The 27,973-nt window shown below is 44.2% G+C and overlaps 1 protein-coding gene across 1 annotated transcript in view; it reads left to right on the top strand.

The window, feature by feature from the left end:
* The first annotated feature begins 877 nt into the window (after positions 1–877).
* The window catches only part of LOC309566450 (peroxidasin homolog), an 81,935-nt gene continuing 54,839 nt past the window's right edge, over positions 878–27,973 (top strand). Inside the window, exons 1-4 of the mRNA XM_082271593.1 lie at positions 878–1,082; positions 19,126–19,197; positions 22,594–22,665; positions 27,684–27,755. Of these exons, the coding sequence (XP_082127719.1) occupies positions 928–1,082; positions 19,126–19,197; positions 22,594–22,665; positions 27,684–27,755 (371 nt within the window). The 5' untranslated portion in view covers positions 878–927. The remainder of the gene's footprint in view (positions 1,083–19,125; positions 19,198–22,593; positions 22,666–27,683; positions 27,756–27,973) is intronic.

Genomic DNA, 27,973 nt, shown 5'->3' with positions numbered 1-27,973 from the left:
CAACGTCTCATTTACATGTGTGTCCCTATTTACAGTGTCCTGTATACATTTGGGTCCCTTTTTTTTATTTTATTTTTTCATGCCAGTGCTCCGTATACATGTAGGCTCCTTTTCTATGTTGTTCTGTATACATTTAGGCTCGATTCACACCTATGCATGTTGCTTTTGTGCATTTCTGTAGTGCTTTTTGCTGTGCCTTCCATGTGTTTTTAACTGGCAGTTTGCCACGATTTTAACACGATTCAGGTTTTTTTTTTGTGGAAAATTTGTTGTTGGGCAGATTTAAAAATGCAAAATCGCGGTAAAAACGCAGTATTTGCATTTTGGACGCAATTGGCTCAATTGGTCCATTGAAGTCTATTACATGGAAAACGCTGCATTTTGCAGAGAATAAAGTCCTAGAATCCTTTACAAAAACGCAGAGGCACAAAAATGCTTTGGTGGGAACGTGTTCCATAGGAACCCATGTTTAAAAAAAAAAATGAAATGCGTTTCTTCAAAACATGAAAAAAATGCATATGTGTGAATCCAGCCTTAGGTCCCCCCTTTTTTTTTTTCTGAATATCCCGTATACATTTAGGATTTTGTTACGGTGTCCTGTATACATTTATTTTAGGTCCCTTTTTGTGTGACCGTGCCCCTATGTATGTTTAGGTCCCAATTATCTCTTTTTTTTTTTCTTTTGCCCCCCTTGGAGAGCTGTGTAGCAGGGGGGGGGCTTTTCTCGCCGAAAAACTTGACTCCCATCCAAGAGCAGATTAGGATATTAGGCACTCGGTGGGACACATCAGGAGGAAGGCTGCGTCCCGGCCGAGGGGTGTGAGTGACAATAATGAAAAACACATTTTCCGCTGCTCCCTCCTACACAGGCTGGGAGTCTGGAAGGGTGGCTGGCTCGGCAGAGCTGCACAGCGCACACTTGTCACCATGCCCTGGCCGTTATATTGCCTGCTCTTTCTTTTTCTCACCCCCCAACAGGTCCTGTCCTGCCCCAGCCGATGCCTGTGCTTCCGCTCCACCGTCAGGTGCATGCATCTGATGCTTGACGCCATCCCGGAGGTGCCCGACCACACCAGCATCCTGTAAGTCCTATTCTTATGTTTATTGTATAATTGTACGACTTTAAGAGAACGTGTGTAGCAGCGCAGCGCCAAACTGATCTGTGCAATCTGGTTGGCGCACAGCTATTAGAACTACAAAATATAATATATATTAATTTATTTTATTTTTATATTTTTTATTATTTTTTTTATTTTTAATAAATTTTTTTGCCCATAATGAGAACGTTTGTAGCAGCGCAGCGCCAAACTGATCTGTGCAATCTGCTTGGCACACAGCTATTAGAACTGTAAAATATAATATATATTAATTAAATTATTTATTTTATTTATTTATTTTTATTTTTAATTAATTTTTTTGCCCAAAATGAGAACGTGTGTAGCAGCGTAGCGCCAAACTGATCTGTGCAATCTGGTTGGCGCACAGCTATTAGAACTGCAAAATATAATATATATTAATTTATTTTATTTTTAATTAATTTTCTTGCCCAAAATGAGAACATGTGTAGCAGCGTAGCGCCAAACTGATCTGTGCAATCTGGTTGGCGCAGAGCTATTAGAACTGCAAAATATAATATATATTAATTTATTTCATTTTTATTTATTTTTTTTAAATAATTTTTTTTGCCCAAAATGAGAACGTGTGTAGCAGCGCAGCGCCAAACTGATCTGTGCAATCTGCTTGGCGCACAGCTATTAGAACTACAAAATATTATATATATTCATTTATTTTTATTTTTTTATTTATTTATTTATTTATTTATTTTTATTAATTTTGTTGCCCAAAATCAGAACGTGCAATCTGGTTGGTGCACAGCTATTAGAACTGCAAAATATAATATATATTTATTTATTTATTTTTTGCCCAATGTATCTGATTTTTAATAAAATGAGTAGTGTTTTTTTTTTTCTGTACTTAAAATGTATGTAACACCTTCAAAATGTGCTTCTCTTATTTTGCCCTTTTTTTAGTCTGTTAACCACTTGCCGACCAGCCGCCGTACGTATACTGCGGCAGGTCGGCTCGTTCCTGCGAAACAACGTACCTGTACGCCGCTTCACGGGACCGCGAGTAGGGGCACGCACGCCCATTCGCCACTGGGGAAGCTGATCTGCGGGTCCGATGGCCGCGATTGCCACCGGGCACCCGTGATCGCTCCCCGTGGAGACAGAACGGCGGTCTGCTGTTGTAAACACAGCAGACCGCTGTTCTGTCAGCGATGAACACAGGGATCCTGTGTTTCTCTTATTTAGGATCACAGGTCTCTGTGTTCATTCCATAAGCCCATCCCCCACACAGTTAGAAAGCACCCCCTGGGGACACATTTAACTCTGATCGCCCCTGATGTTAAACCCTTCCCTGCCAGTGTCATAGTGCATATTTTTAGCACTGATTACTGTAGTAATGTTACTGGTCCCCCCCAAAAGTGTCAAAAATGTTAGTTAGGGGTCCGATCTGTGCGCAGCAATGTCGCAGTCCCGCTAAAAAACTCAGATTGCCGTCATTACTAGTAAAAAAAATAAAAATAAATAAATAATAATGACGTAAATCTTTCTCTTAGTTAGTAGATGCGATAACTTTTGCGCAAATCAATCAAAATACACTTAATGGGTTTTTTTTTTTTTTACCACATTTATGTAGCAGAATACAAATTGGCCTAAAATGATGAAAAATTTAGATTTTTTAATTTTTTTTTATTGGGAATGTTATATAGCAGAGAGTGAAAAATATTGTTGTTTTTATTGTTTTTTTTTTTTTTCAGAATTGTCGCTCTTCTTTTGTTTATAGCGCAAAAAATTTAAATCGCACAGGTGATTATATACCACCAAAAGAAAGCTCTATTTATGGGGAAAAAAGGACATCAATTTAATTTGGGTACAGCGTCGCACGACCGCGCAATTGTCAGTTAAAATAACAGTGCAGCATCCCAAAATATGGCCTGGTCATGAAGGGGGGTAAATCTTCCGGGGGCTTTCCTTATTTTAGGAAATAAGTGAAAATTGACTTTGGATGTGAATATACTTTCCTGCTTTAGGGCTCCATTCACACTGAATAGGACTGCAATGCAGGCCATACACTATACAATCATTCAAACTCATTTTAAAAAAACGAGCACTCGGCCGTGAGAGCAGACGATCGTCCCATCATGTAATGACCGCATTTTGATGGATAAATCTTTCAATAGACAGAAATTAATCAGTTTTTCGTTCGTTTTGTCACATATTCCTAGTGCAAACAGTTCGGGCGAGGAACACATTAACCTTTCAATTTATCGTTCGTTCGGCAGAATTTTCCAAACTGTTCCTTCGATTTTTCAGCTTTGAAAAGTTAAAACCGATTTTCTATTTCAACTGGACAAAAAAACGAACGAACGGACCAAATGACAGATTTTCGAATGATTTTTCGGCTAGTGTATGGCCAGCATTAGGGATTACATTCGGGGGGGGGGGGGGGGGGATTCCCAGCAATTAGCTGCGTGTGTAGTCCCATTAAAAGAAATGGAATGCTGACAGCTCCCCCAGCCAAATTATGGCTGGTCACATGAATTCACTTATGGAGCGATTACCTGCGAATGATCGGCCCTGGATGGGTAGACAAAGGGGTGAATCTCCCCAGCGGGGACACAACAGGGGGTCCCGATCCTTCCGTACTCCATCCAAGTTTTACCTAATACTTTTTTATTGGTCTTAGTGCCGTTTCACACATATGTGATGCGGAAACCCTGCGAATCCACTGCGAGTTCCCGCATCGCACTCGACTCACAGGCAGTTCACACTGCCATATGCGAATCGCTAGGGGTTTCAATACATAGTTAACCACTTCAGCCCCGGAAGGTTTTACCCCCTTAGGCTGCGTTCACATGTCAGCGATTCCGCCCGCGATCCGGAGATTATTACAAATCGCGGGACGCCTGTGCGTTGCCCGTGATTTGCAATAGCCCCCCAAACGCTGACCAGTGACATTACTACAGTAATCAGTGCTAAAAAATATGCACTGTTAGGGCTCTTTCACGTAGGCGGATCCGCGCTGCTCAGCGGGGATCGATCCGCGATCCCCGCTGAGCCGTCGGATGACAGCTCCGTCTCCGCTTGCAGTGCGGAGAGGGAGGTGTCACAGCCCCCGCTGCTCTCTATGGGGGATCGGATAAGAGCGGACCGCCTGTCCGCTCTCATCCGATCCGATCTGATACCTGAACGGATGGAAAAATAGGGTTTCCATCCGTCCAGATTTCACGGACAGGATCGGATACGGATGGCAGCGGGTGTCAGCAGAGGTGTCTCCGCTGACCTCTGCTGCCCCATAGAGCTGCATGGTGGATCCGATCCTAAGAAACTGACAGGCGGATCTGATCAGACCGCTCGTGTGAAAGAGCCCTTACTGTATAAATGACACTGGCAGGGAAGGGGTTAACCTAGGGGTGATCAAAGGGGTTAATGTGTGCCTAAATATGCTTACTGACTGTGTGGGGGGGGGGGAGGTTCTGTGACACACACAAAGAGAAGCTGAAATCACATAGTACTACGTGGTTTTGCACAGCCCTGCCGCTGTAATACTGACCAGATCAGTTTGCGTATCGCAGTGCGAACTGTCAATTTGGACAGGAATCGGATCGCATAGGTGTGATGCAATCCGATTCTGGTGTGGACCAAAAAAAGGGTCCTGTGCGACTTGCGATGCGAATTCAGGCATACAATCTGTCTGGCTGAATTTGCATCGCACAGACATCGCATGTGATTTGCAGAGCAGTGCGGTGCGAATCACATGCGTTGTCTGACATCGCTATAGTGTGAACTGGCACTTAGAGTTTAGAGTTGCACATTGTTGGAGTTTCCCATTATTTATCTAGTTTCAGTTGTATGCGGAGTGGTGGGGGAGCCCCGATTCCCCCCCCCCCCCCATGATTCTGATGGTGTACACAGCTAGACCGCAGCGTTCATAAGTTCAGCACCTGCGTAGCGTCTCCTCTCTCCAGATCCATAAACATGAGTCTCTCAGAGAATCCCCGGCGGGTTCCGCGCTCTGTAGGATGATTACAAGCAGACGGACTGGAGACTGGAGCGCAGCGCGTTTTGTCCACCGGCCAGACATGTTCAGGAATGCATGATGTAAGGCAGCGACAAGTTCGCCTGTCGTCATCTGAATGCCTTCCTGGGATGGAGCCACGGCGATTTGCGTAAACGCTGCTGACAGTGTGACATGTGTAATCGCTTGGAGCTGGCTGGAGGTAGAGCTGTAAGGAGAACCGGTCACTGCTGTGATTATAGATATAATAAATTGTTCTTCTTTCCATCATTATTATTTATGAAAGTTGACAGTCGGTGCTTACGTGGTAGAAGACTCTGGAGCTGGGAGTGGCCCCTTAAAGCGGTTGTATCTCCTATGTAAAAAAAAACCCTGCAGGACAATGGCATAATGTGCTAGTATGCATCGCATACTAGCACATTATAAAATACTTACCTTAGAACAAAGCCCCCACGAGGTCGCACGGACACCACCGAGTGGCCGGAGCCGCGATGACGTCACTCCCGCACATGCGCGCCGGAGTTCACTTTCCGGCAAGGAGCTCTTAAGGTACGCCGGACTTTCAGAGCGCATGCGCTGCTGGTTTCAGCGGCTGCATGCAGGGTGAATATCTCCTAAACCGTGCAGGTTTAGGAGATATTAACCACTTAAGGACCGCCCGCCGCAGTTATACTGCGGCAGGCAGCCCCTCCTGCACGAACCGACGTGGGTATACATTGGTCGTGCGCCTGCAGCTAGGGGGCGAGCGCCCCCCCCCATCCCCACTTGGCAGCAGGGATCCTGACGCACGGGGCAGACGGCTCCGATTGCCGCCTGACACCCGCGATCGCTCCCCGCTGAGAGAGAAGGACGGTCGGCTGTTGTAAACACAGCTGACCTTTCTTCTCTCTGGAATGATTACAGAGTGCCTGTGATCCTTCTATATAGGATCACAGGTCTCTATGATCATTTCACAAGCCCCTCCCCCACAGTTAGAATCACTCCCCTAGGCTTACGTTTAACCCCTTAATTTATAAAATCAGGTCTGCAGGTATCGACAGCAGGGTTTGCTCTTGGATACGGAACTGGCTTAAAGGCTGTGTCCAAAGGGTGGTAATAAACAGCGCATACTCAGACTGGTCTGGGGTGGTAAGCGGGGTGCCCCAGGGCTCAGTCCTGGGACCAACCTTGTTCAATTTATTCATAAACAGCATTGAGGTCGGGATCAGTAGTTCGTTATCAGTTTTTGCAGATGACACAAAATTGGGCAGGGGAATAACTGCACAGCATGAAGCAGATATCCTACAGAATGACCTGGACAAAATAACAGAGTGGGCAACGACATGGCAAATGAGGTTTAACGTGGAGAAGTGTAAGGTTTTGCACTTGGGGACTAAAAACATAAAAACACAATACACGTTAGGAGGGGAACCCTTAGGGGAATCAAAAATGGAGAAAGATCTGGGAGTCTTGGTTGATGATAGATTAGGCAACAGCATGCAATGTCAAGCGGCAGCTGCCAAAGCCAGCAGAATATTAGCATGCATAAAGAAAGGGATATATTCCAGAGATAAGACTATAATCCTTCCACTTTATAAAACTCTGGTACAGTGTCGCACGGCTGCACAATTGTCAGTTAAAGTAACGCAGTGCCGTATCGCAAAAAATGGCCTGGTCATTAAGGGGGCAAACCCTTCTGGTCCAGAAGTAGTTAATTTTACCTACAGGTAAGCTTTATTATAGACTTACCTGTAGGTAAAAATTAAAAAGCGTATTTTGATTGGTTTGCGCAAAAGTTATCGTGTCTACTAACTACTTTTTTTCTAGTAAAGGCAGTGATCTGCGATTTTTTGCGGGACTGCGACATTGTGGCGGACAGATCGGACCCTTGACTGATATTTTTGAAACTTTTGGGGGGACCAGTGACCTTACTACAGTAATCAGTGCTAAAAATATGCACTGTTACTGTACTAATGACACTGGCAGGGAAGGGGTTAACACTGAGGGTGATCATAGTTACATAGTTACATAGTAGGTGAGGTTGAATAAAGACAATAGTCCATCCAGTTCAACCTGTGTAGGTGTGTGTGGCTGTAATCATCTTGCATACCCCTGAATGTTCTGATCCTTGAGATGTACGTCTAAGAGTCTTTTGAAAGCCACCATACTACCTGCAGAAACCACCTCATGTGGTAGAGAATTCCACAATCTTGTAGCCCTAACAGTAAAGAACCCCCCACGTTGCCTGAGGTTAAAACGCTTCTCCTCTAATCGCATTGTATGCCCCTGAGTTCTCATGCAATCCCTTCGACTGAACAGCTTTTTTTCTAAGCCTAGATCCCCATTGTCTGTGTTCTGCTGGTGTCTGATTTTAGGTCTGTATTCTGCTAATGTTTGATTTTAGGTCTGTGTTCTGCTGTGTGATTTTAGGTCTGTGTTCTTCTAATGTTTGATTTTAGGTCTGTGTTCTGCTGGTGTCTGATTTTAGGTCTGTGTTCTGCTGTCTGATTTTAGGTCTGTGTTCTGCTGTCTGATTTTAGGTCTGTGTTCTTCTAATGTCTGATTTTAGGTCTGTGTTCTGCTGCTGTCTGATTTTAGGTCTGTGTTCTGCTGTCTGATTTTAGGTCTGTGTTCTTCTAATGTCTGATTTTAGGTCTGTGTTCTGCTGGTGTCTGATTTTAGGTCTGTGTTCTGCCGGTGTCTGATTTTAGGTCTGTGTTCTGCTGTGTGATGTTAGGTCTGTATTCTGCTAATTGTGGGGGTCAGGGGGTGTTGGTATGGGGCGCTACCACCTTGTACAACAAAACAAAATCAATGGTGTATGTGGTCCCAAGAGAAAGTGCACTGTGCTCATTTAATGGCAGAAATGTGCAAATTATTGTATTATATCATATAAAATGCTGCGTGCTTAAAGAGATGATGAAATGTGCAAATGGTGCAAAAAAAGTGCAAAAAAGATGGTACCCTCAACAATACGTTTTGCTAAGTGGATTGTACCGTCTGTGTGTCAATCATCAGATGTGAGTTAAAATGCGACCCTCTACTAATGGTCGGTGGCAAAGTGCAAATAAGTGAATAAACCATTAGTTAAAAACTTTTTTTTATTGTGACATCCCCTTGCGGGGGAAACTAACATCCGTGATTAGTAAAAGCAATATCAATACAATGAGGTGGTAAGTGAGTTGCGCACTTTGGCGCGTGCTGGAAAAAAGTGCTAATACCGGAGTAAAGCACTTACCAAGGACTCTCCCTTACTCCACGTCCAGCCTGGTTGGTTATTTCTCCCCTTAATTTGATGCCTGCAAAGCTTTGCGTTTGGATCGTTCACAGGTGTTGTTGCACATGCATCTAGGGAGTCAGTGTACAAAAACCAAGAAGGCTTCCATTGCGTAGTACAGTATTATATTGAGGAAGAAAAAAGTAGCGACTCACTATTAGGAAGTTCACCGTCAGCTTGTTTGGTGTGTTTCTGGCGTGCGGCCGTGCGGTACTTCCGCGTTCCACCGGCCAGAACCACCTAACCGGAAGTGACGTATGACGCTGGTTGCCGCTCTACGCGTTTCGTCACTGCGACGTCATCTGGGGCGGTGCTGTGCTACGTACTCCCGGAGTTTATATAGGCCTCTGTATCCTAGTGACCGTTTTGTGTACCTCCGCCATATTGGTAACCTCATAGAAGTCACACCAACGGCCATCTTGGTACCTCGGAACACATTGTTACCCGGTCAGCATATCCAGGATACAGAGGTTTATTTACATCACGTGAACTTCCTTATACAGCGGGCCCCATATATTTGTCAAATTGCATACATCTCATGAAGTATTAGGCTAATGTTACTATAATAAGTGCAAACATAAAACCGTGCTTAAAAAGTGCTGAGAGATGTGTGCCGTATGGGTGATTCCCGCTTGCCTTAAAACCAAAGTTTATTATAATGATCGTAAACACTTTATGAAATATTAAAAAAATTAAGAAGAGAAATTTAAAAGAAAATTTTAAAAGAAAATTTTAAAATTAGGGATTTATTACAAAAAATCCTTTACACTTTTTCATAAAGTGTTTACGATCATTATAATAAACTTTGGTTTTAAGGCAAGCACGCAGCATTTTATATGATATAATACAATAATTTGCACATTTCTGTCATTAAATGAGCACAGTGCACTTTCTCTTGGGACCACATACACCATTGATTTTGTTGTACAAGGTGGTAGCGCCCCATACCAACACCCCCTGACCCCCACAATATTTTTACCCTTGCGGTAAGTTGGAGGCAGCATAACCATCTGGTCCCCCCCGGTTTTAAACAGTTTTTAAAAAAACTGTTTTTAACAAAACAGTTTTTAGTTCAGTATTTGTTGTATTATCCATAGCGCGGGTGCACCCCAATCCTATTTTTTACCATGTATTCTGCTAATGTTTGATTTTAGGTCTGTGTTCTTCTGGTGTCTGATTTTAGGTCTGTGTTCTGCCGGTGTCTGATTTTAGGTCTGTGTTCTTCTGGTGTCTGATTTTAGGTCTGTGTTCTGCTGTTTGATTTTAGGTCTGTGTTCTTCTAATGTTTTATTTTAGGTCTGTGTTCTGCTGGTGTTTGATTTTAGGTCTGTGCTCTTCTAACGTTCTTCTCCTCCAAACCCCTTGAACGATCAACCGACTACAACCGACTGAGTGACCATATGACTAAGAACAAACTTTTTGATCTCCTTTAGCCCAGATTTCGCCAGACACTATTCTATACTACTCCTCTCTGCTACCTTTGACACAGTGGACCACCCAATCCTCCTCAAAAACTCCACTCCCTTGGTCTCTGTGACTGTACTTTTCATTGGTTCTCATCCTACCTATCCCAACGCACCTTCAGTGCTGCTGACAACTCTACTAACTCCTCTCCTCTTCCTTTCTCTGTCGGGTCCCCCAAGGTTCTGTTCTTGAACCTCTTCTTTTCTCAATCTACACCTCCTCCCTGGTTCAGTTGATTGCCTCCCATGGCTTTCAGTATCATCTCAATGCTGACGACACCCAAATCTATCTCTCCACCCTTCAGCTCTCTCCACACGCATCACCAACTTACTAACAGACATATCAGCCTGGATGTCACGTTACTTCCTCAAACTCAACCTATCCAAAACCGAGCCCATGATATTTACTCCCCCACGTTCCTCTTCCCCTGATTTCTCTGTCAAAATCAATGGCTCAACTATGACCCCCCCCCCTTCCATGCCAAGGTCCTGGGTGCAATCCTGGACTCTGAATTATCCTTTCGGCCCCACATCTAGTCGCTGTCCAAAGTTTGCCGCCTCAACCTTCGCAACATCTCCAAGATACGCCGCTTCCTAACCAACGACACCACAAAGCTTCTAATCCACTCCCTGGTCATCTCTCGTCTCAATTACTGCAACTCCATTCTCATTGGCTTACCTTTAAATAGGCTATCCCCCTATCAGTCCATCATGAACGCTGCTGCCTGGCTCATTCACCTTACAAACTGCTCGACGTCTGCTACCACTCTTTGCCAATCCCTCCATTGGCTGCTACCCAACCAACAAATTAAATTCTTGGCCCCCAGCTACATTACTAACCTGGTCTCAAAATGCCAACCAAATTGTTCTCTTCGTTCATCCCAGGACCTCCTGCTCTCTAGCTCCCTTGTCACATCTTCCCATGCTCACCTCCAGGACATCTCCCGAGCTTCTCCCATCCTCTGAAATGCTCTAATCCAATCTGTCCGACTATCTCCTACTTTGTCCACTTTCCGACGATCCCTGAAAACACATTTCTTCCTAAAAGCCTATCTGGCCCCCACCTAACAAATGTACATTTATTTTCTCCATAAGCCCCTCCCCCTACAATTATTATCGCTTGTATCTCTTGACCCTCCCTCTTAGATTGTAGGCTCTAACGAGCAGGGCCCTCTGATTTCTACTGTATTAAAGTGTATTGTAGTTGTACGGTCTTCCCTCAAGTTGTAAACTGTTGGTGCTATATAAATCCTATATAATAATAATAATTTTAGGTCTGTGTTCTGCTGGTGTCTGATTTTAGGTCTGTGTTCCGCTAATGTTTGATTTTAGGTCTGTGTTCCGCTAATGTTTGATTTTAGGTCTGTGTTCTGCTAATGTTTGATTTTAGGTCTGTGTTCTGCTAATGTTTGATTTTAGGTCTCTGTTCAATAATGTTTGATTTTAGGTCTGTGTTCTGCTGGTGTCTGACTTTAGATCTGTGTTCTGCTAATGTTTGATTTTAGGTCTGTGCTCCATTAGAGTTAAAGTGGTTGTAAAGGCTCAAATTTTTTACCTTCATGCATAGTAAAAACCTTCTGTGTGCAGCTCCCCCCCCCCCCAACACTTACCTGATCCTCATCTCGATCTAGCAATGTGCTCAATAGCAGTGGCTCTCCCACCTCATTGGCTTGGACATCAGCGGGTGCCATTGGCTCCCGCTACTGTCAATTACAGCCAGTGGGGGTGGGGTGGGGCTGAGCCACGCTCTGTCTCTAAATAGACAAAGTAGTGGCTCGGGAGAAAGCCTGCTTAGGTGCCCCCATAACAAGCTGCTTGCTATAGGGGCAGGAGGGAGGGGTGGAGAGGGACCTGAGAAGAAAAGTATTGGCGCTGCTCTGTGCAAAACCATTACACAGAGCAGGTAAGTATAACATGTTTATTTTTAAAAAAAAAAAAAGAAAATTAACCTTTAAAATCACTTTAGACTTCCAGGTCTGTGTTCCTCTAGTGTTACTCTTCTATCTTTGTGTTCTATTGGGATAGCAGGCCAGACCCCTCAGGTCCTACAGGGTTTATGTTGGGCTCTCTTCCCTCAATTTGAAGGCGCTCTGCTCAATGTTCCGGTTTACTGTATGTTCTGTAACTGAAGGTTTCTGGTTCAACTCTTGGGAGTTATTTTATTTGAGAGAACATCTCCCATCCTAAAACAGAAATCTCCGATCAGCCAGTTCTAAACGCCTACAGAGAAGGTTACCTTCACAAAAAAGGATGTCTGGGCAAAATCATCAATAACATATATGATGCGGGCTGTCAGTAGCATCAACACAGCAGGTTCTGTTTTTCGAAGTCCTCTCTGTGATATGGTTTTATTACCTGGTGATCCTGCGAGTAGATACAGTGTATTTTCTATCCTGTAACAGGCCAAGCTGTCCAGAAAAAAATGTTATTTAACCACTTGCCGACTGCCGCACGACTATCTACGTCGGCAGTCAGCCCCTCACAGGCAAAGTGACGTAGTACTACGTCGCTAGCCTTTGAGGGTCTAGGGGGCGCGCGCGCCGCCGGAGGCGCGCACCCGCGTGGTCACGAACCCCCCCGCGCGTGTGACCGGCGGACCCGATGTCTGCCGGTCACTCTGCGATCGCCGCTGCAGAGGGAGAAAGTCAGGCGGCTTGTGTAAACAAGCCGCCTGTCATTCTCCCCTGTGTAGAAACTGTGATCACACGGTTCTACTATGTAGAACCGTTGATCACTGTTTCTACAGCTCAACAGACAGCCAATCACAGTTAGAATCACGCCCCTAGGGACACACACAACCCCTCCCTCTCAAATAAAGTTAACCCCTTCACTACCAGTGTAATTTTGCAGTAACAGTGCATATGTATAGCACTGATTACTGCAGTAATGTCACAGGTAACCCCAAAAGTGTCAAAAATGTCAGTCGATCTGTCCGCCGCAACGTCGCAGTACCCCCAAAAAAATCGCAGATTGCCGCCATTACGCGTTAAAAAAAAAACAACAAAAATGACAAAAATCTTTCCCTTTGTTAGTAAACGCGATAACTTTTGCGCAAACCAATCAAAATACGCTTTTTGCGATTTTTTTTACCAAACATATGTAGCATAAAACAAATTGGCCGAAAAAGTTAAAAAATTTTGATTTTTACATTTTTTTTGGGGAATTTCATATTAAAAAATGTGAAAAATATTGTTATTTTTGCAAAATCTTTTTTTGTTTATAGCGCATGATCAAAAAATTTGCACAGGTGATCAAATACCACCAAAAGAAAGCTCTGTTTGTGTGAAAAAAAGGACGTCAAATTTGTTTAGGTACAGCGTCGCACGACCACGCAATTGTCCGTTAAAATCATGTAGTGCCGAATCGCAAAATACCCCCTGGTCAGGAAGGGGGTAAAATCTTCCGGGGCTTAAGTGGTTAAAGAGAACCTGTCCTATGATTTTGATAATTAAAAACTGAGTAAAGTGAAGAGTTTGCTGTAATGTACCAAACACATTGCTTGCTTAAAGTAGAACTATAGGCAAAACTTTTTCTTTCATTTTGGATAGAGTAAGGAAGGGTTATAACCCCTATCAGATTGATATACAGCTATGTGACCCAGCTCTCTCCCAGCCTGTCTGCAGGGAAGCAGTGGCAGGAGAAGATTCTAGTCCACTGCTGCTGGTCACATGTTCACAATAAAAAAAATAAAAAAAACAGCCTTTGGAATACAGAGTAAAAACAAGTAATATCAATAAACTGTTTTTAAATCGTCATACAATATTATATTTGAAATCAAATCTTTATTATTTTTTGGCAAAAATATGGTGTGGGTGGATTTCTGTCAGTTATAGGCTCTGTCACTCCCCTCCAGCCTGTGTCTTAGAATAACAGGGAGGTGAAGCCTCCATTAAACTGCATGTAATATCCTGCCCCTATTGTGTTTAGCTGTATAGTGGGCATGGGGGGGAGGGAGGGAGTGGGCTGTCTTTTACCACTGTGTATACGCCTACATGTGTGCTTTGGCTTAGAAACTCACTGAAAACTGAGCATGTGCAGAGTTGCCACCACAGCTGCAAAATCGGGGACTTGGACAGAAGGGGAAGATAGAGAGCAGCAGGATCAACCAGGTTTTTTGCAGAAATAGTGAGTTAAGTATTAACAGCATGTAATACACCATTTATAGCTTTTTAGCTATGTTCACACTGATCCGACACAAAAGTAGTACGACTTCCGATCCGACTTTGCCCTTCTACTTCGTGTTTCGACTTCCTTGCGACTTTATTGTTTCCACTTGTCCTTTGACCAATCAAAAGAATTCCTTTGCTTCTGGTATTGAGGAAACCTCACGCCGATATACATATATATATATATATATATAAACACGGCGTGGGGTTTCCCCCCCACCCAGATTCATACCAGGCCCTTTAAATCTTGGATGAATCTTGGGGAACCCCACGCCAAAATAAAAAATAAAAACTTTTGGTCTGGTATGGTTTTTGAGGGGAACGCCAAAATTAAAAAAAATAAATTGCGCGGGGTCCCCTTCAAAATCCATACCAGACCCTTATTCAGGCACACAACCCAGCAGGTCAGGAAAGGGGGGGCCTTGTCCCCATCAACGTGAAGGGGTGGCTTTGGGGCAGGAGGGGCTGTATGCCCCAAAGCACCTGGTCCCAATGTTGATGGGGACAAGGGCCTCTTCCCGACAATAGTATAGGAGAGGAGTACAGAGGGTATGACGGGTGCAGTATGTACAGGAAAGGAGTACAGAGGGTAGAACGGGCAGTATGTACAGGAGAGGAGTACAGAGGGTAGGAAGGGGCAGTATGTACAGGAGAGGAGTACAGAGGGTAGAACGGGGGCAGTATGTACAGGAGAGGAGTACAGAGGGTAGGACGGGGGGAGTATGTACAGGAGAGGAGTACAGAGGGTAAGACAGGGGCAGTATGTACAGAAAAGGAGTACAGAGGGTAGGACGGGGGCAGTATGTACAGGAGAGGAGTACAGAGGGTAGGACGGGGGCAGTATGTACAGGAGAGGAGTACAGAGTGCAGGACGGGGGCAGTATGTACAGGAGAGGAGTACATAGGGTAGGACGGGGGCAGTATGTACAGGAGAGGGGTACATAGGGTAGGACGGGGGCAGTATGTACAGGAGAGGAGTACAGAGGGTAGGACGGGGGCAGTATATACAGGAGAGGAGTACAGAGGGTAAGACAGGGGCAGTGTGTACAGGAGAGGAGTACAGAGGGTATGACGGGGGCAGTATGTACAGGAGAGGATTACAGATGGTAGGACGGGGGCAGTATGTACAGGAGAGGAGTACATAGGGTAGGACGGGGGCAGTATGTACAGGAGAGGAGTACAGAGGGTAGGACGGGGGCAGTATGTACAGGAGAGGAGTACAGAGGGTAGGACGGGGCAGTATGTACAGGAGTACAGAGGGTAGGCCGGGGGCAGTATGTACAGGAGAGGAGTACAGAGGGTAAGACAGGGGCAGTATGTACAGGAGAGGAGTACAAAGGGTAGGACGGTGCAGTATATACAGGAGAGGAGTACAGAGAGTATGATGGGGGCAGTATGTACAGGAGAAGAGTGCAGAGGGTAGGACGGGGGCAGTATGTACAGGAGAGGAGTACAGCGAGTAGGAAGGGGCAGTATGCCCAGGAGAGGAGTAAAGAGTGTATGATGGGGGCAGTATGTACAGGAGAGGAGTACAGAGGGTAGGAAGGTGCAGTATGCACAGGAGAGGAGTAAAGAGTGTATGACGTGGGCAGTATGTACAGGAGAGGAGGAGAGGAGTACAGAGAGTAGGAAGGGGCAGTATGCACAAGAGAGGAGTAAAGAGTGTATGACGGGGGCAGTATGTACAGGAGAAGAGTGCAGAGTGTATGATGGGGGCAGTTTGTACAGGAGAAGAGTGCAGAGGGTATGATGGGGGCAGTTTGTACAGGAGAAGAGTGCAGAGGGTATGATGGGGGCAGTTTGTACAGGAGAAGAGTGCAGAGGGTATGATGGGGGCAGTTTGTACAGGAGAAGAGTGCAGAGGGTATGATGGGGGCAGTTTGTACAGGAGAATATTAAACTGAGTATGGTGGAAGGCCGTTTGTCTCAGAAACTACATATTTTTTTCCCCAAATATTTTTTTCTCCTTTACATAAAGCAGCTTGGAGCTCTCTTTTCTCTGACCTTCTGTATGGCTTTTGCTGCCAGTGTTTCGTGCTTCTAGGAAGAAATTGATGGAGTTCTTTATCGGTGATGTCACCGAATGTTTTCATGTTCGCACGCATCCTTATTATGCACACTGAGGACGCAGTGTGTGCTCGGCGGTGTAGCCATGTCCAGCATGGCAGGATTCCAGGGACAGTTTATTCCGTGTGGATGGAGGTGAACCCTAGCTGGACACAAATGTTCCATAAAATACATCCTGAACGTTCTTTTATGGTCAGCATAGCCACCAAGTACTTTGGCATAATAAAGTCAAAGTATATCTAAAGCCAAAACCTTCTTATTTATTTTGGATCGAGAAATGCTACAGTTGTCACTGGAACAGGAATAGGAGGGGAAACCTTTCAATGGAGGCATCTGAAACTGCCTAAGAGGGGATTGTGTCTCCAGAAGTGAAACAGAAGACCTGACGGGTCTAGCTGATCCCCATTCTATGTAAAAACAAAAAAAGGTTTTTGATGCGTTTTGTATTTTCAAACCCGCGTTTTTGCATACAGGTTTTTTTTTTCTCTTTACCAAACTGTGTAAAGTTGGTTGCTAAGGAGAGGTCTGGGAAGCCGGCCGCCCCATCCTTAGCAACCGATGAGTCATCAGCTGTCAGCCGAAAGTGAAAAAAAAGAATTGCCGGCAAAAAAAAATGTGGGAAGAAAACGATGTGGGTTCCCCCAAAAAATTCATACCAGGCCCTTCTAGTCTGGTATGAATTTGGAAGGGTATCACACGCCAACATTTTTTTAAAAAATGGCATGGGGCTCCCCCAAAATCCATAGCAGACCCTTATTTGAGCATGCAGCCCAGCAGGTCAGGAAAGGGAGGGGACGAATGAGCGCCCTCCCCCCCCCCTCCTTAACCATAACAGGCCACATGCCCTCGACATGTGGGGGGGGCAGCTCTGCCCCCCCGCCCCAAAGCACCTTGTTCCCATGTTGATGGGGACAAGGGTCTCTTCCCCAGAACCTCGGGCTGTGGTTGTGGGGATGTGCGGGTTGGGGGGCTTATCGGAATCTTGAAGCCCCCTTTAACAAGGGGGTCCCTAGTTCTCACCCCCCCCCATGTGAATGAGTATGGTACCCCTGCCCATTCACCAAAAAAGTGTAAAAGTAAATAAAGACAGCACAAGAGTTTTTGACAAGTCCTTAAAAAAAGAAAAAAACAATGTCCCCTCATGTAGATCCATTGTCAATCACAACGCCCGCCCACGCCATTTTTTTTTTTTTTCCCAATTTCTTTTTTTTTTTTTGTTTTGCTGGCAATTCTTTTTTTTTACATTCAGCTGTCAGTAGGGGACCCCACTGACAGCTGATGACTCATTGGTTGTTAAGGACGCAGCGGCTGACTTCCCAGGCCACTCCTTAGCAACCAGCTATACACTGTTTGTGAAAGAGAAATTATAATAAACGCATCAAAAACGCAACACGGAGTCCTGATTGGGGTGGACTTGCATCACATGGGCGTGTTAGATCAGAATAGTGCTTAGCTGAGGTTTTCCTTAAAGAGAACCTGTCCTATGATTTTGATAATTAAAAACTGAGTAAAGTGAAGAGTTTCCTGTAATGTACCAAACACATTGCTTGCTTAAAGTAGAACTATAGGCAAAACTTTTTCTTTCATTTTGGATAGAGTAAGGAAGGGTTAGAACCCCTGTCAGATTTTTTTTTTCACCATCTATGTCCTATAGCCAAAGAGAGAGGAAATCTCTGAAAATTAAAGGAATTCTTTGGGGACCCCCAGGTCACCAGAATTAGTGTCCCCATCGGAAGATTTCCCATCTATTACTTTTCTGGGGACAACCCAAAATTTGGGATTTTCTTTTTCCTTTTGCTTTCAATGATAATGGTAAACAGGATAAATAGAGAGGGTGAATCTCCCTAACGGGAACACAGACAGCAATAAAAACCTGACAGGCGTTATCCCTCTCCATTGTAATCAAACCGAAAAAATAAAAGGTTTTGCCTTTAAATATACTTTATTTTACATGGGAAAACGTGATTGCTCATTATGGGTTTCAGTTCCACTTTTGTTCCCTATTTTCTCCCCATTCGAGGTGTTTATAAACCGTTTATGTAGTGGATATCTAATGGGATGCATAGCAAAGACAGGAAAAACTAAAAAAAAGACAAAAAGTTAAGAAAGAAAAAAAATGTTAAGTTCATGTTACCTCTCAAAGAGGTCACAGTGTTCCTTCTGCCATTGCCTTCATATTTTTTTCTCATCAAAAAGTTGGCATCAGATAGGGTCACCATCTACTTCCAAGAGATACTGGTTTAGAGATGAGACAATTATAAAAAGCCTGTCCAGTTCATGGGTGTGTTCACAAATGCCTAAAGCCCCGTACACGCGCATCGATTATTGGCCGGGAATTTTCGGCCAGCGTCCGATCGGCCGATTTTCGGCTTGTTAGTATGATGCTTCCGACAACCGACTCTGGTGTGCATGCTATAAAATTTTTGTTGGCCGTCAACACAACGGCCGATTGTTCCTCAGTCAGTACAGATTTCGGCAGACAAAAATCAGATGAGTAAGACTGGGCATGCTCAGAGAAGAAAAAACACACGGAAAGTAAACCAGCACATGACATCACTTCTGAAGTAGATTTTTGTTGGCCGAGAAAATTCGTGTGCAGTCTAGGCACATTCCAACCAACAAAAAACCACTCGGGACAAAAGTCGGACGATCGGTCGGCCGATAATCGTTGCGTGTGTACGAGGCATAACACAGATCAGCCTCTGCTGCAGCCTTGTGACTTGCTGCAACGTTACAATACTGTAGTCTCAGACAGAAGAACGAGGAAATATTCCTTTTGCCTTTAGCAGTTTGGTGACATCATCTCACCCTAGGCAATGCTTTTTTTTTATACTGTTATTTTACATTGTGACATATCAGGAATAAAATGGCGTGACTACAAAGCTCAGATCAGAACGCATTGGAGATACTGTAAATGTGGTGCACAGATAGGTAGAGACCCCTAATTTATACAGGGCGCTAAGGCAGAGGGAATGCATGGTATTTCAGAGCTCGCAAGGTCACAAAGGTGGTATGCCCCAAACCAATACTCATAAAGCTTTTATCATACAGGGCAGCGATATATAATCCATTCTGATTTTTGTTTCCGCAGGGACCTGAGATTTAACCGTATCCGAGAGGTCAATTCTGAAGCCCTCCAGAAGCTGCCCCATCTTCACACTTTGTAAGGCAATGCTGATGCTCTTTCTCTTTACAGACAGAAGGAAGGATTGTATGAGCCCACATGGAGATGGCGCCGGGCAGGGTTCAGGGTGCTACCAACCAGGCCTCTAATAATGAGGATTCCAAATATTATTATACAGGATTTACATAGCGCCAACAGTTTGCGCAGTGCTTTACAACATGAGGGCAGATAGTATAGTTACAATACAATACCATACGGGAGGATTCAGAGGGCCCTGCTCCTTAGAGCTTATAATCTAAAAGGGAGGGTCAAGTGATGCAGAAGGTAATAACTGTGGGCAGGGGATGACTGGGCCAGGGGGCAGGGGGGCAACTGCCCCCCTGGGCCGCTCTGATGTCCTGTAAAGAGGCTGCACTGCTTCTGCCACAGACATGCCTAAAGGTTTCCTGGTAAAGAGAAGTAAAAAGTCCCTGCCACTGACCTACTAAGTGCAGTATGAAGACAAGGACAGCATTGATGGTGCCCCACTTGAGACTCTCCTACCCTGGCCAGCCCCAACTGAGCTGTCCCAGCTCCTCCCAGCCACCCCCTGCTGGCCAGGTTGGGAACCTGGAATCAGCCGGTGAGTAGAGAGTATCTGGAGCAGGGCTTCAGCCTGGAATGGGGGGCCAGGAGGAGGATGGGAAGAGGAAGAGTGGGAGGGGGGGCCGAGTCGCTGCACCATGGGCCTCTGGTTTGTACTTGCCCCCTGGGCTTAAAATTGCCAGTCTGCCCCTGACTGTGGGGGATAAACTGATGGAGAAAATAAAAGTACAGTTGTTAGATGTGGCAGAAAAGGCTTCTCTGAAGAGAAGGGTTTTCAGGGATTATCTAAAAGCAAACAGAGTAGGAAAAAGTCTGATAGATTGAGTAAGAGAGTTCCATAGGATAGGAGAGGCATGGGAGAAGTCCTGGAGGCGAGCATTGGAGGAGGTGACGAGGGAGCTAGAGAGCAGGAGGTCCTGGGAGTTAACGAAGAGAACAATTTGGTTGGTATTTTGAGACTAGATTAGTGATGTAGCTGTGAGCAGAGCTGTGCATGACTTTGTAGGTTTTTGTTAGTATTTTATTCGTTGGGTGAGTGGAAGTCAGTGGAGAGAAGTAGCAGATATTGAACAGTTGGTCAGGTGGATGAACCTGGCAGCAGCATTCATTATAGACTGAAGAGTGGATAGTCTATGTTGAGGTAATCCAATGAGAAGAGAGTTGCAGTAGTCGAGGCGAGAGATGACCAGGGAGAGGATTATGAGCATTGTGATGTCATTGGTTAGGATGGGGCGCATTTGGAGATGTTGTGGAGGTCGCAGTGGTAAGATTTCAACAGTGATTGGATGTGAGGCAGAAAGGATAGTCCAGGATTACACCTAGAACCTTGACATGTGGAGACGGGCTGATAGTAGTGCTATCAGTCTTGACAGTGAAATCAGGGGAAGAGTCACGTAGGGGAGGAAAAATAGTGAGCTTGGTTTTGAACGGAATTCTAATATTGGTAATCAATTCTATGTAAAGAAGGGTAGGCCTCTGTTCTAGAAGCTCTTTGAAAACAATTGCTTCCTCTTCAGCTCAGTTGGATAAATTTGATTAAAAGAGTTGACAGTAGTGTCCGCCAATGCATCAGGTTTTTTTTTTTTTTTGCTCAATATTTATTGGCATTCTTCAGTACAACTAAACAGTAGGGATATTTTCGTGAGGTGGTTTTCCACATTACAAGGTGTACAAAAAGTTTTGAATATAACATGCCAAAAAGGACTTTGTCAAACATTTGATAACACACAGCTTACAATTCATCATATAGATAAATACAGGTGCAAGGATGTGATGTGTGATGTATGTACAAAGGTATTCAAGTGTCATGGTCAGGGGTTGGGCTTGAAGACAAGTAGCTCCCACCAACCATAAATAAAGTAGCAGGTTACCCTGGAAGTATACAAGGACTTATTTGAGGTGCTTGGCCTAAGCACTAACCACCAAAACTCCTAATGGTGGAGATGGGTTTTGCTGCGTGTTAGTACCAGGCAATGGTCCTCAGGATCGCCACAACAGGAAATTAGCAAGCCATGGTCCACTAGCAGATATACCAGGTAACGAAGTCAAGGAACAAGCCAAGGGTCGGTAATAAGTGGTAGTGAAGATAGGGACAGAAGCAGGGGTGACAAGAGCGAGATATTGGCTGGTGAGAGCACAATAATCTGCCAAACAGGAAGTACAAAGGCATGGTTAAAATAGTAAGTTTATGGGAGGAGCAAAGGGTTCAAGGTTCAGCAGAAGGCCCACAGCAGGATTGTTCAATGGATCAGAGAGGGAGTTGTCCAGCAACCTAGGTGGCTAAGCAAGAAGAGACATTGCCAGACACAGCAGAGGTTGCAGGTTCAGACCTGGGTCCTGACATCAAGTTTCAAAAGTTATTAACATCACTAACAGGACACGTAATGTTATTAGTTAGGGATTTAAAGTTCCAAACTGGATTGAAAAATACTGGATTGAGTACTAGGAAAAGGAAGAAATTAGGAGAGAAGGGAAGGAGAGCTAGTTAGAAGATGAGCTTACAGAAAGGGGGTAAGGTATCGGAATGGAAATGGGGGTGAAGGTGAAGCAGAATAGTTTCCTCTCCTGTACGGGCTGCGTTAATGCGTTTGGCAACAAAAAAACTTAAAGCGCATTGGTTTGGTTGGGATTATGAAATCCACGGGGACCACATTTTCAAGAACTTGGCCTGGCTATCTATATTAATAGTGGATAATTTGTCATTCATCATGGTTCCATTGAGTTGGGAGTGAATTTCTGAGAAATTTAGTGTGGGAGACGTTCAGAAATGAGCAATTGTTTGCTTAGTAGCAGTTAAAGTGATTAATTTAGCTGTAGAGCATGAAACGCCTTCAGGGGATTTATTCAGTAGTGCTTCCACTGGGTCCTTGTGCAGGCTGCAGCCCAGCGCACTGTAAAGCAATTCTCCTTCCTTCCACTACAACAATCAGTATTGATGGGGGGGAGTCCCTGCCGCAACAATATTTTGTTCTGCCGGCAGAAAATAGAGTTTACTGCTGGCACTGGAGGCAGTGATCGCATGAAAAAAATCTGACAGGCTGGTTGTACTGAAGTCGGTCGATTGATCAACTTCAGTAAAACCAGCCTGCTCATACGTGGATTGAATCTCGGCTGGTCCCAGCTGAACCAACCGAGATTCTACCCATCTATTACTGGCTTAAATCAAAATATAGACAGGAATCCAAAGCCTGCAGATATTTGGGCACGTCCACCAAATATTGGGAATTGTACCCCCATGACCTTTTTTTTTTTCTAGAATGGAATTGAAATACAAAACCAGACTACTGAAAGATTAGATTAAATGTGTAGTCTTACGCCTGAATATTAACTCTCTTGTCTTGCGTATTGCAGGTTGCTGAACAACAACCGTATCCAGCGGCTCTCTCAGAAACCATTTGAGAAATTGGAAAATTTGAAGCATCTGTCAGTTAGACCTTTTTTTTCTAAAAACTTCCCTTTTCCCTGCTTTCTGTTAAATTTTTTCCCTATAAGGATAATTCTGATTTACTGTATTTGTAATGGTTGCATATGGCAGTGACTATATCTACATGTAGACCAAAGGCGTAACTAGAACCTTCAGGGCCCCGGTGCAAGAAACCATGAAGGGCCCCCCGGACCCCTGGCTGGGGCCCTTTCCTTCAAGCCTGGGGCTCTTCCCACTGATGGTGGGGGGGACTGGGGGAGCACACAGGGGCCCAGAGACAGCAGAACACAAGTGAACTGGATAGGAGGAGTGGCGGGGGCAGCATACAGAGGAACCAATCTCCTCCATTTTCCTTCTGCAGCTACAGGATGAAAAAGGAGGACAGTGATTTCTCTACATGCTGCACAGGCCCCCTGGAGCATGGGGCTCGGTTGCAATTGCAACCCCTGCAACCCCTGTAGTTACGCCCCTGATGTAGACCATTCTCTATCGTGCTTAGGCATGAGCCCCTCAGGGTGTATGAAGCACCTTTCATGTATTCAAGTATCCTGTTCTTGTGCCAAAAATAAGCATTCTTATGTAACGTGTTTTTTCACAGAAAGGGAAAAAAAGACCATAAATATATATATATATATATATATATATATATATATATATATTTAAAGTGATAGGACACGAAGAATGATCAAATAAACAAAAAGGAAAATAAAAACAAATACAAAGGACACCAAATAAAATAAACTAGACTATCATATATACTGGTGTCCACGGAGTTGGCTACTAGAATTGCTAAGAGTCAGATACGACTGAACAGATATACACATACACTCTAAATACATCCTCTAAAGTCACAACTTTAAAAAAAAAAAAGAAGAGTAGATATGTTCAGTTTTTTTCCTTTTTCAAGCAGCTCAGTGCAAGAAATCTAGAGTGTTTCTGGGAAGTTTCTACAAAAGCAATGCAGCCCAAATCATTCTGCTCATCCCCAATTGTTATACCCAGTGCTGTATCTTGGCCTAGGCCAACAAGGCCCATGCCTAGGGCGGAACTTTGCAGGGGGGCAGCAAAAAAGCTGCACCCCCCCACAAAAAAACCCAGCCTGCTCCCGACTCCCGCATGAAAAGGGTCCCCACCAGCTTGCGATACACTTTTAGTATAGTGCCAGTACTATGGGACGAATTGGGCCAGAGGGCAGGGTCCAGGAGGCAAATCAGTCTGGCATCCCCATAAAGCGGTCACACTGCTACCTGCTGGTATGATAATACCGGCCAGTGAGGACATTCAGACAGATCACAGGCCGCAGACCACACTTAATACACCTGGCCCGACGGCCGCCAATGTGAATAACTGTGGCACTGCAGCCTAATGCATAATTAAATTAAGGGTTGCACAAGTTTAGTCAGGCCTAGGGCAACACAAAACCTAAATACACCACTGGTTATACCCAATATAGTAGTGACCTGTTTGCCATCCCTAGGTTCCTTGTCCTTTCCTACTACTTGCCTTCTTCCCAGGTCCGTGTCCTCCTCACTTTGCTATCCTCCCAGGCATATCCTCTCCTAGTTTTCCTTCTTCTATGCCAGACCCTTTCTTCCTCTCCTTCTAGTCATGTCCTGTTATGGTTTTCCTTCCTCTATCCTGGTCTCTATCTTCTTCTTCTTCTTCTTGTTATTCTTCTAGTGAAAACCTCTCTGGGGATCTCCATCTTGTTCCCTGTTTTCTGTCTTCCTCTCCTATCCTTCTAGTCATATTCTCTCCTCTTCTCTCTTCCACTCTGGTCTTTGTCTTCCTCTCCTTGCTTTTTTCCCCCCATATCTTTGTTCCATCGTTTCCTTCTTCTAGTCAGCTCCCTGGCTTAAGGGTCGTACACACTTGACGAAAATCGGACGAAATATCCTCTGATTTTTCTCTGTCTTCTCAGCGTTCATTACCGTTTTTAGTCGACAGTGCATAAATGTTCACGAAATTTCTTTTCCGATTTTTCTTTTTTTTGGCACATTTGTTCCTAGACTTCCGGGTTGTCAGCAACTTTCGTATCCGATTTTTCACGGACATACTGCATACACATTAAACGAAAATCGGTCGTCTGGGGACGGACGAAAAAAATTTTGGTGTTTGTCCCTCCGTTTTTTTTTCGTTGAAAATGTCGGCATCGGCTGCTGAAAGTTGTGTACACACTAGGCGAAAATCGGATGATTTCACATCGGGCGGGAATTTTCGGCAGATTTTCTACTAGTGTGTACCCTGCATAAATCTCCTTGTCCATTAGCCATATAATCTCCTGGTTATCCTAGTTAGTAGCTTTTTTTTTTTTCTTTGATTCCTGGCTCCCTTTCTTTGCTGTCTTTGTATTCCTAAACCATCCTGCTTTTTTTCCTCTCCCTGGATCCCTTGGTTCTCTTCTCCCTGCTAACCCTCTAACAATAATTTTTCTAATGTGTAAAATCTGGGATGCGACCAAAAAAATGTTAGGTTTACTCCTTTACTAAATATACCCCATTTGGGATAATGCCCTTTTTCCTGAAGTTTGTGCGCTTCAAGGCTTTCAGAGATGGGAAAGGGCAGGAATATCTACTTTGAACATCTTTATTATTGCTGTACCATAAAGTCCTTTGCTCAGTTAGTGACATTATTTGATTTTAACCAAAAGTGGTTTTACCAATACTTAGTCATGCTATTCAAGCTCAACCTAAATTGGCTTTGGGTTCTTTTTCATCCATGCCCTTTGCCAACACTGTACTAGGAGCAATATCAACTAAGGAATTCATTTTACATACTTACCATGGACTACTGGATAGGTTCCTTTTGAGGTTCCCCTTGCTATGAAAATCTTGATGGGAGAGAGATACAGGCCCCATTTCTGATCATTATTGGGAGGGGGTCCTACAGTCCTTTGAGAGTGTTTCTCTACTCTCTTGTTGACTTATGCCGATATTTATTTCACATAGAGTCTATAGAACACCCACATTTTTGTTAAAATTTGGTATGAGAAATGACCATGGGTGTGCTAGATGTGGGCACTTATCTGGGTCCCTTATTCATCTTCTGGTGCCAAATTCAAAATGGTATGGGCTGAGTTGGTAGGGACGCTTTAAGGGCTTTTTGGGGTTAATTTGCTGGTTGACCCTCTTACCTGTTTACTTGTTCATGTTGACCCATCCTTAACAGTTGAGGATTCATGGCATACTGTTTTAGGAGTGTTATTTCTAGCCCGTAGATTAATTGTACGGAGGTAACCTTCCCCTCTGCTTCTTTCTGTTTCTGATTGGATAACAGAGCTTAATAAATATATTTTGTATGAAAAACATACCTATTATCTTAGAAACTCTGTGTGGAAGTTTAAAGACAATATTGACCCAGTGGATAGAGTGTATTTATCCCAATCCTTGATGAGGAATTATGAAGGTTGCACTCCTTTCCCTCCACCCTAACCCCCCTCTTTTTTTCTTTTTTTTTTTTTGTGTGATTGGTCTGTTTGTTCTGCCTTGCAAGACGGAGAGGGGTATTTTATTTTGTTTGTGTGCAAAATGTAAGAAAAAAGTTTTTTGACCACTTGCCGACTTCCGCACGACTATTTACGTTGGCAGTCAGCCCCTCACAGGCAGAGTAACGTAGATCTATGTCGCTAGCCTGTGAGGATATAGGGAGCAAGCACGCGCCCCCGGAGGCGCGCTCCCGCTCCCGCTCCCGCGTGGTCACGGACCCCCCCACTTGGCGATCGTCGGTGCAGAGGGAGAAAGGAAGGCGGCTGATGTAAACAAGCCGCCTGTCATTCTCCCCTGTGTAGAAACAGTGATCATACGGTTCTACTATGTAGGACCGTTGATCACTGTTCCTACACCTCAAGCCACAGCCAATCACCGTTAGAATCACGCCCCTAGGGACACACATAACCCCTCCCTCTCAAAAAAAGTTAACCCCTTCACTGCCAGTGTAATTTTACAGGAACAGTGCAAATGTATAGCACTGATTACTGTAGAAATGTCACTGGTAACCCCAAAAGTGTCAAAAATGTCAGTCAAGGGTCCGATCTGTCCGCCGCAATATCGCAGTACCGCAAAAAAATTGCAGATCGCCGGCATTACGCGTTAAAAAAAAAAACAAAAATGACAAAAATCTTTCCCTTTGTTAGTAAACGCGATAACTTTTGCGCAAACCAATCAAAATACGCTTTTTGCGATTTTTTTTTTACCAAACATATGTAGCATAAAACAAATTGGCCGTAAATGTTAAACAAATTTGATTTTTACATTTTTTTGGGGGGGGGGGGGAATTTCATATAAAAAAATTTGAAAAATATTGTTATTTTTGCAAAATTGACGCTCTTTTTTTGTTTATAGCGCATGATCAAAAAATTGCACAGGTGATCAAATAGCGCCAAAAGAAAGCTCTGTTTGTGGGAAAAAAAGGATGTCAATTTCGTTTGGGTACAGCGTCGCATGACCGCGCAATTGTCCGTTAAATTCACACAGTGCCGAATCGCAAAATAGGCCCTGGTCAGGAAGGGGGTAAAATCTTCCGGGGCTTAAGTGGTTAAAAAATAAAAAATTCTAATTAAAAAAAAAATCTGTATGTCTTTATCATACCCTGACCTCTACCACCACCAGCCTACCTGGTATTCCCTTGCCCCTGATCTACCCCTTCTTGCACTCTTTACTATATGTTCCTGTTCTGATTTTCCTCCATCTACCCACCCCCCTTTTGACATTAAATTTCCTTTCAACGCATGCGCATAGTTTTTGTATCCAGGGAGCTAGCTCCTGTCCTATCCTCTTTTTATCTCACTTTGGTCCTTTACTACCCCATCCCTACCTCTGTAGTGCCCGTGATCTTACGAGCTTTGTGCTCCTTGTCTCACTATGGTCCTTGTCTCCAACACACCCTCTCTATCTTTATCAACACCTCTTATTGCATCCCATTCTCAGTCCCCATGTTTAACGTCTTTCCTGCTCACATGTAGACATCATCCTAGTTCACGTATCCAGACTCACTGTTCATTCTTTACATCTTCCCACAGATATCTGTACAAAAATGAAATCCGTAGCATACAGAGGAATGCGTTCCATGGACTGGACTCACTGGAACAGCTGTGAGTATTGCAGCTGGCAACGGCATTAATATAATTCTCAACCACTGTCAACATGATCTCGTTCATAAATAATCTTAGCCAGGTAATATATAAAAGTACTGTATATAGAAAGCAGAGGGCGCATCTTAGTGTATCAGTATAAAAACTAATTTATTCACATGACAATTGGCAACTTACATTGTAGTGATATCAGGCAAAAACATGTAGAAATATCATTC

This window comes from Pelophylax lessonae (genome assembly GCF_965119305.1).
Source record: "Pelophylax lessonae genome assembly, chromosome: 11".
In the NCBI taxonomy this organism is placed as follows: domain Eukaryota; kingdom Metazoa; phylum Chordata; class Amphibia; order Anura; family Ranidae; genus Pelophylax; species Pelophylax lessonae.
Note: the sequence above shows the minus strand (reverse complement) of the source record. Positions and strands in the feature narration are given on the sequence as shown.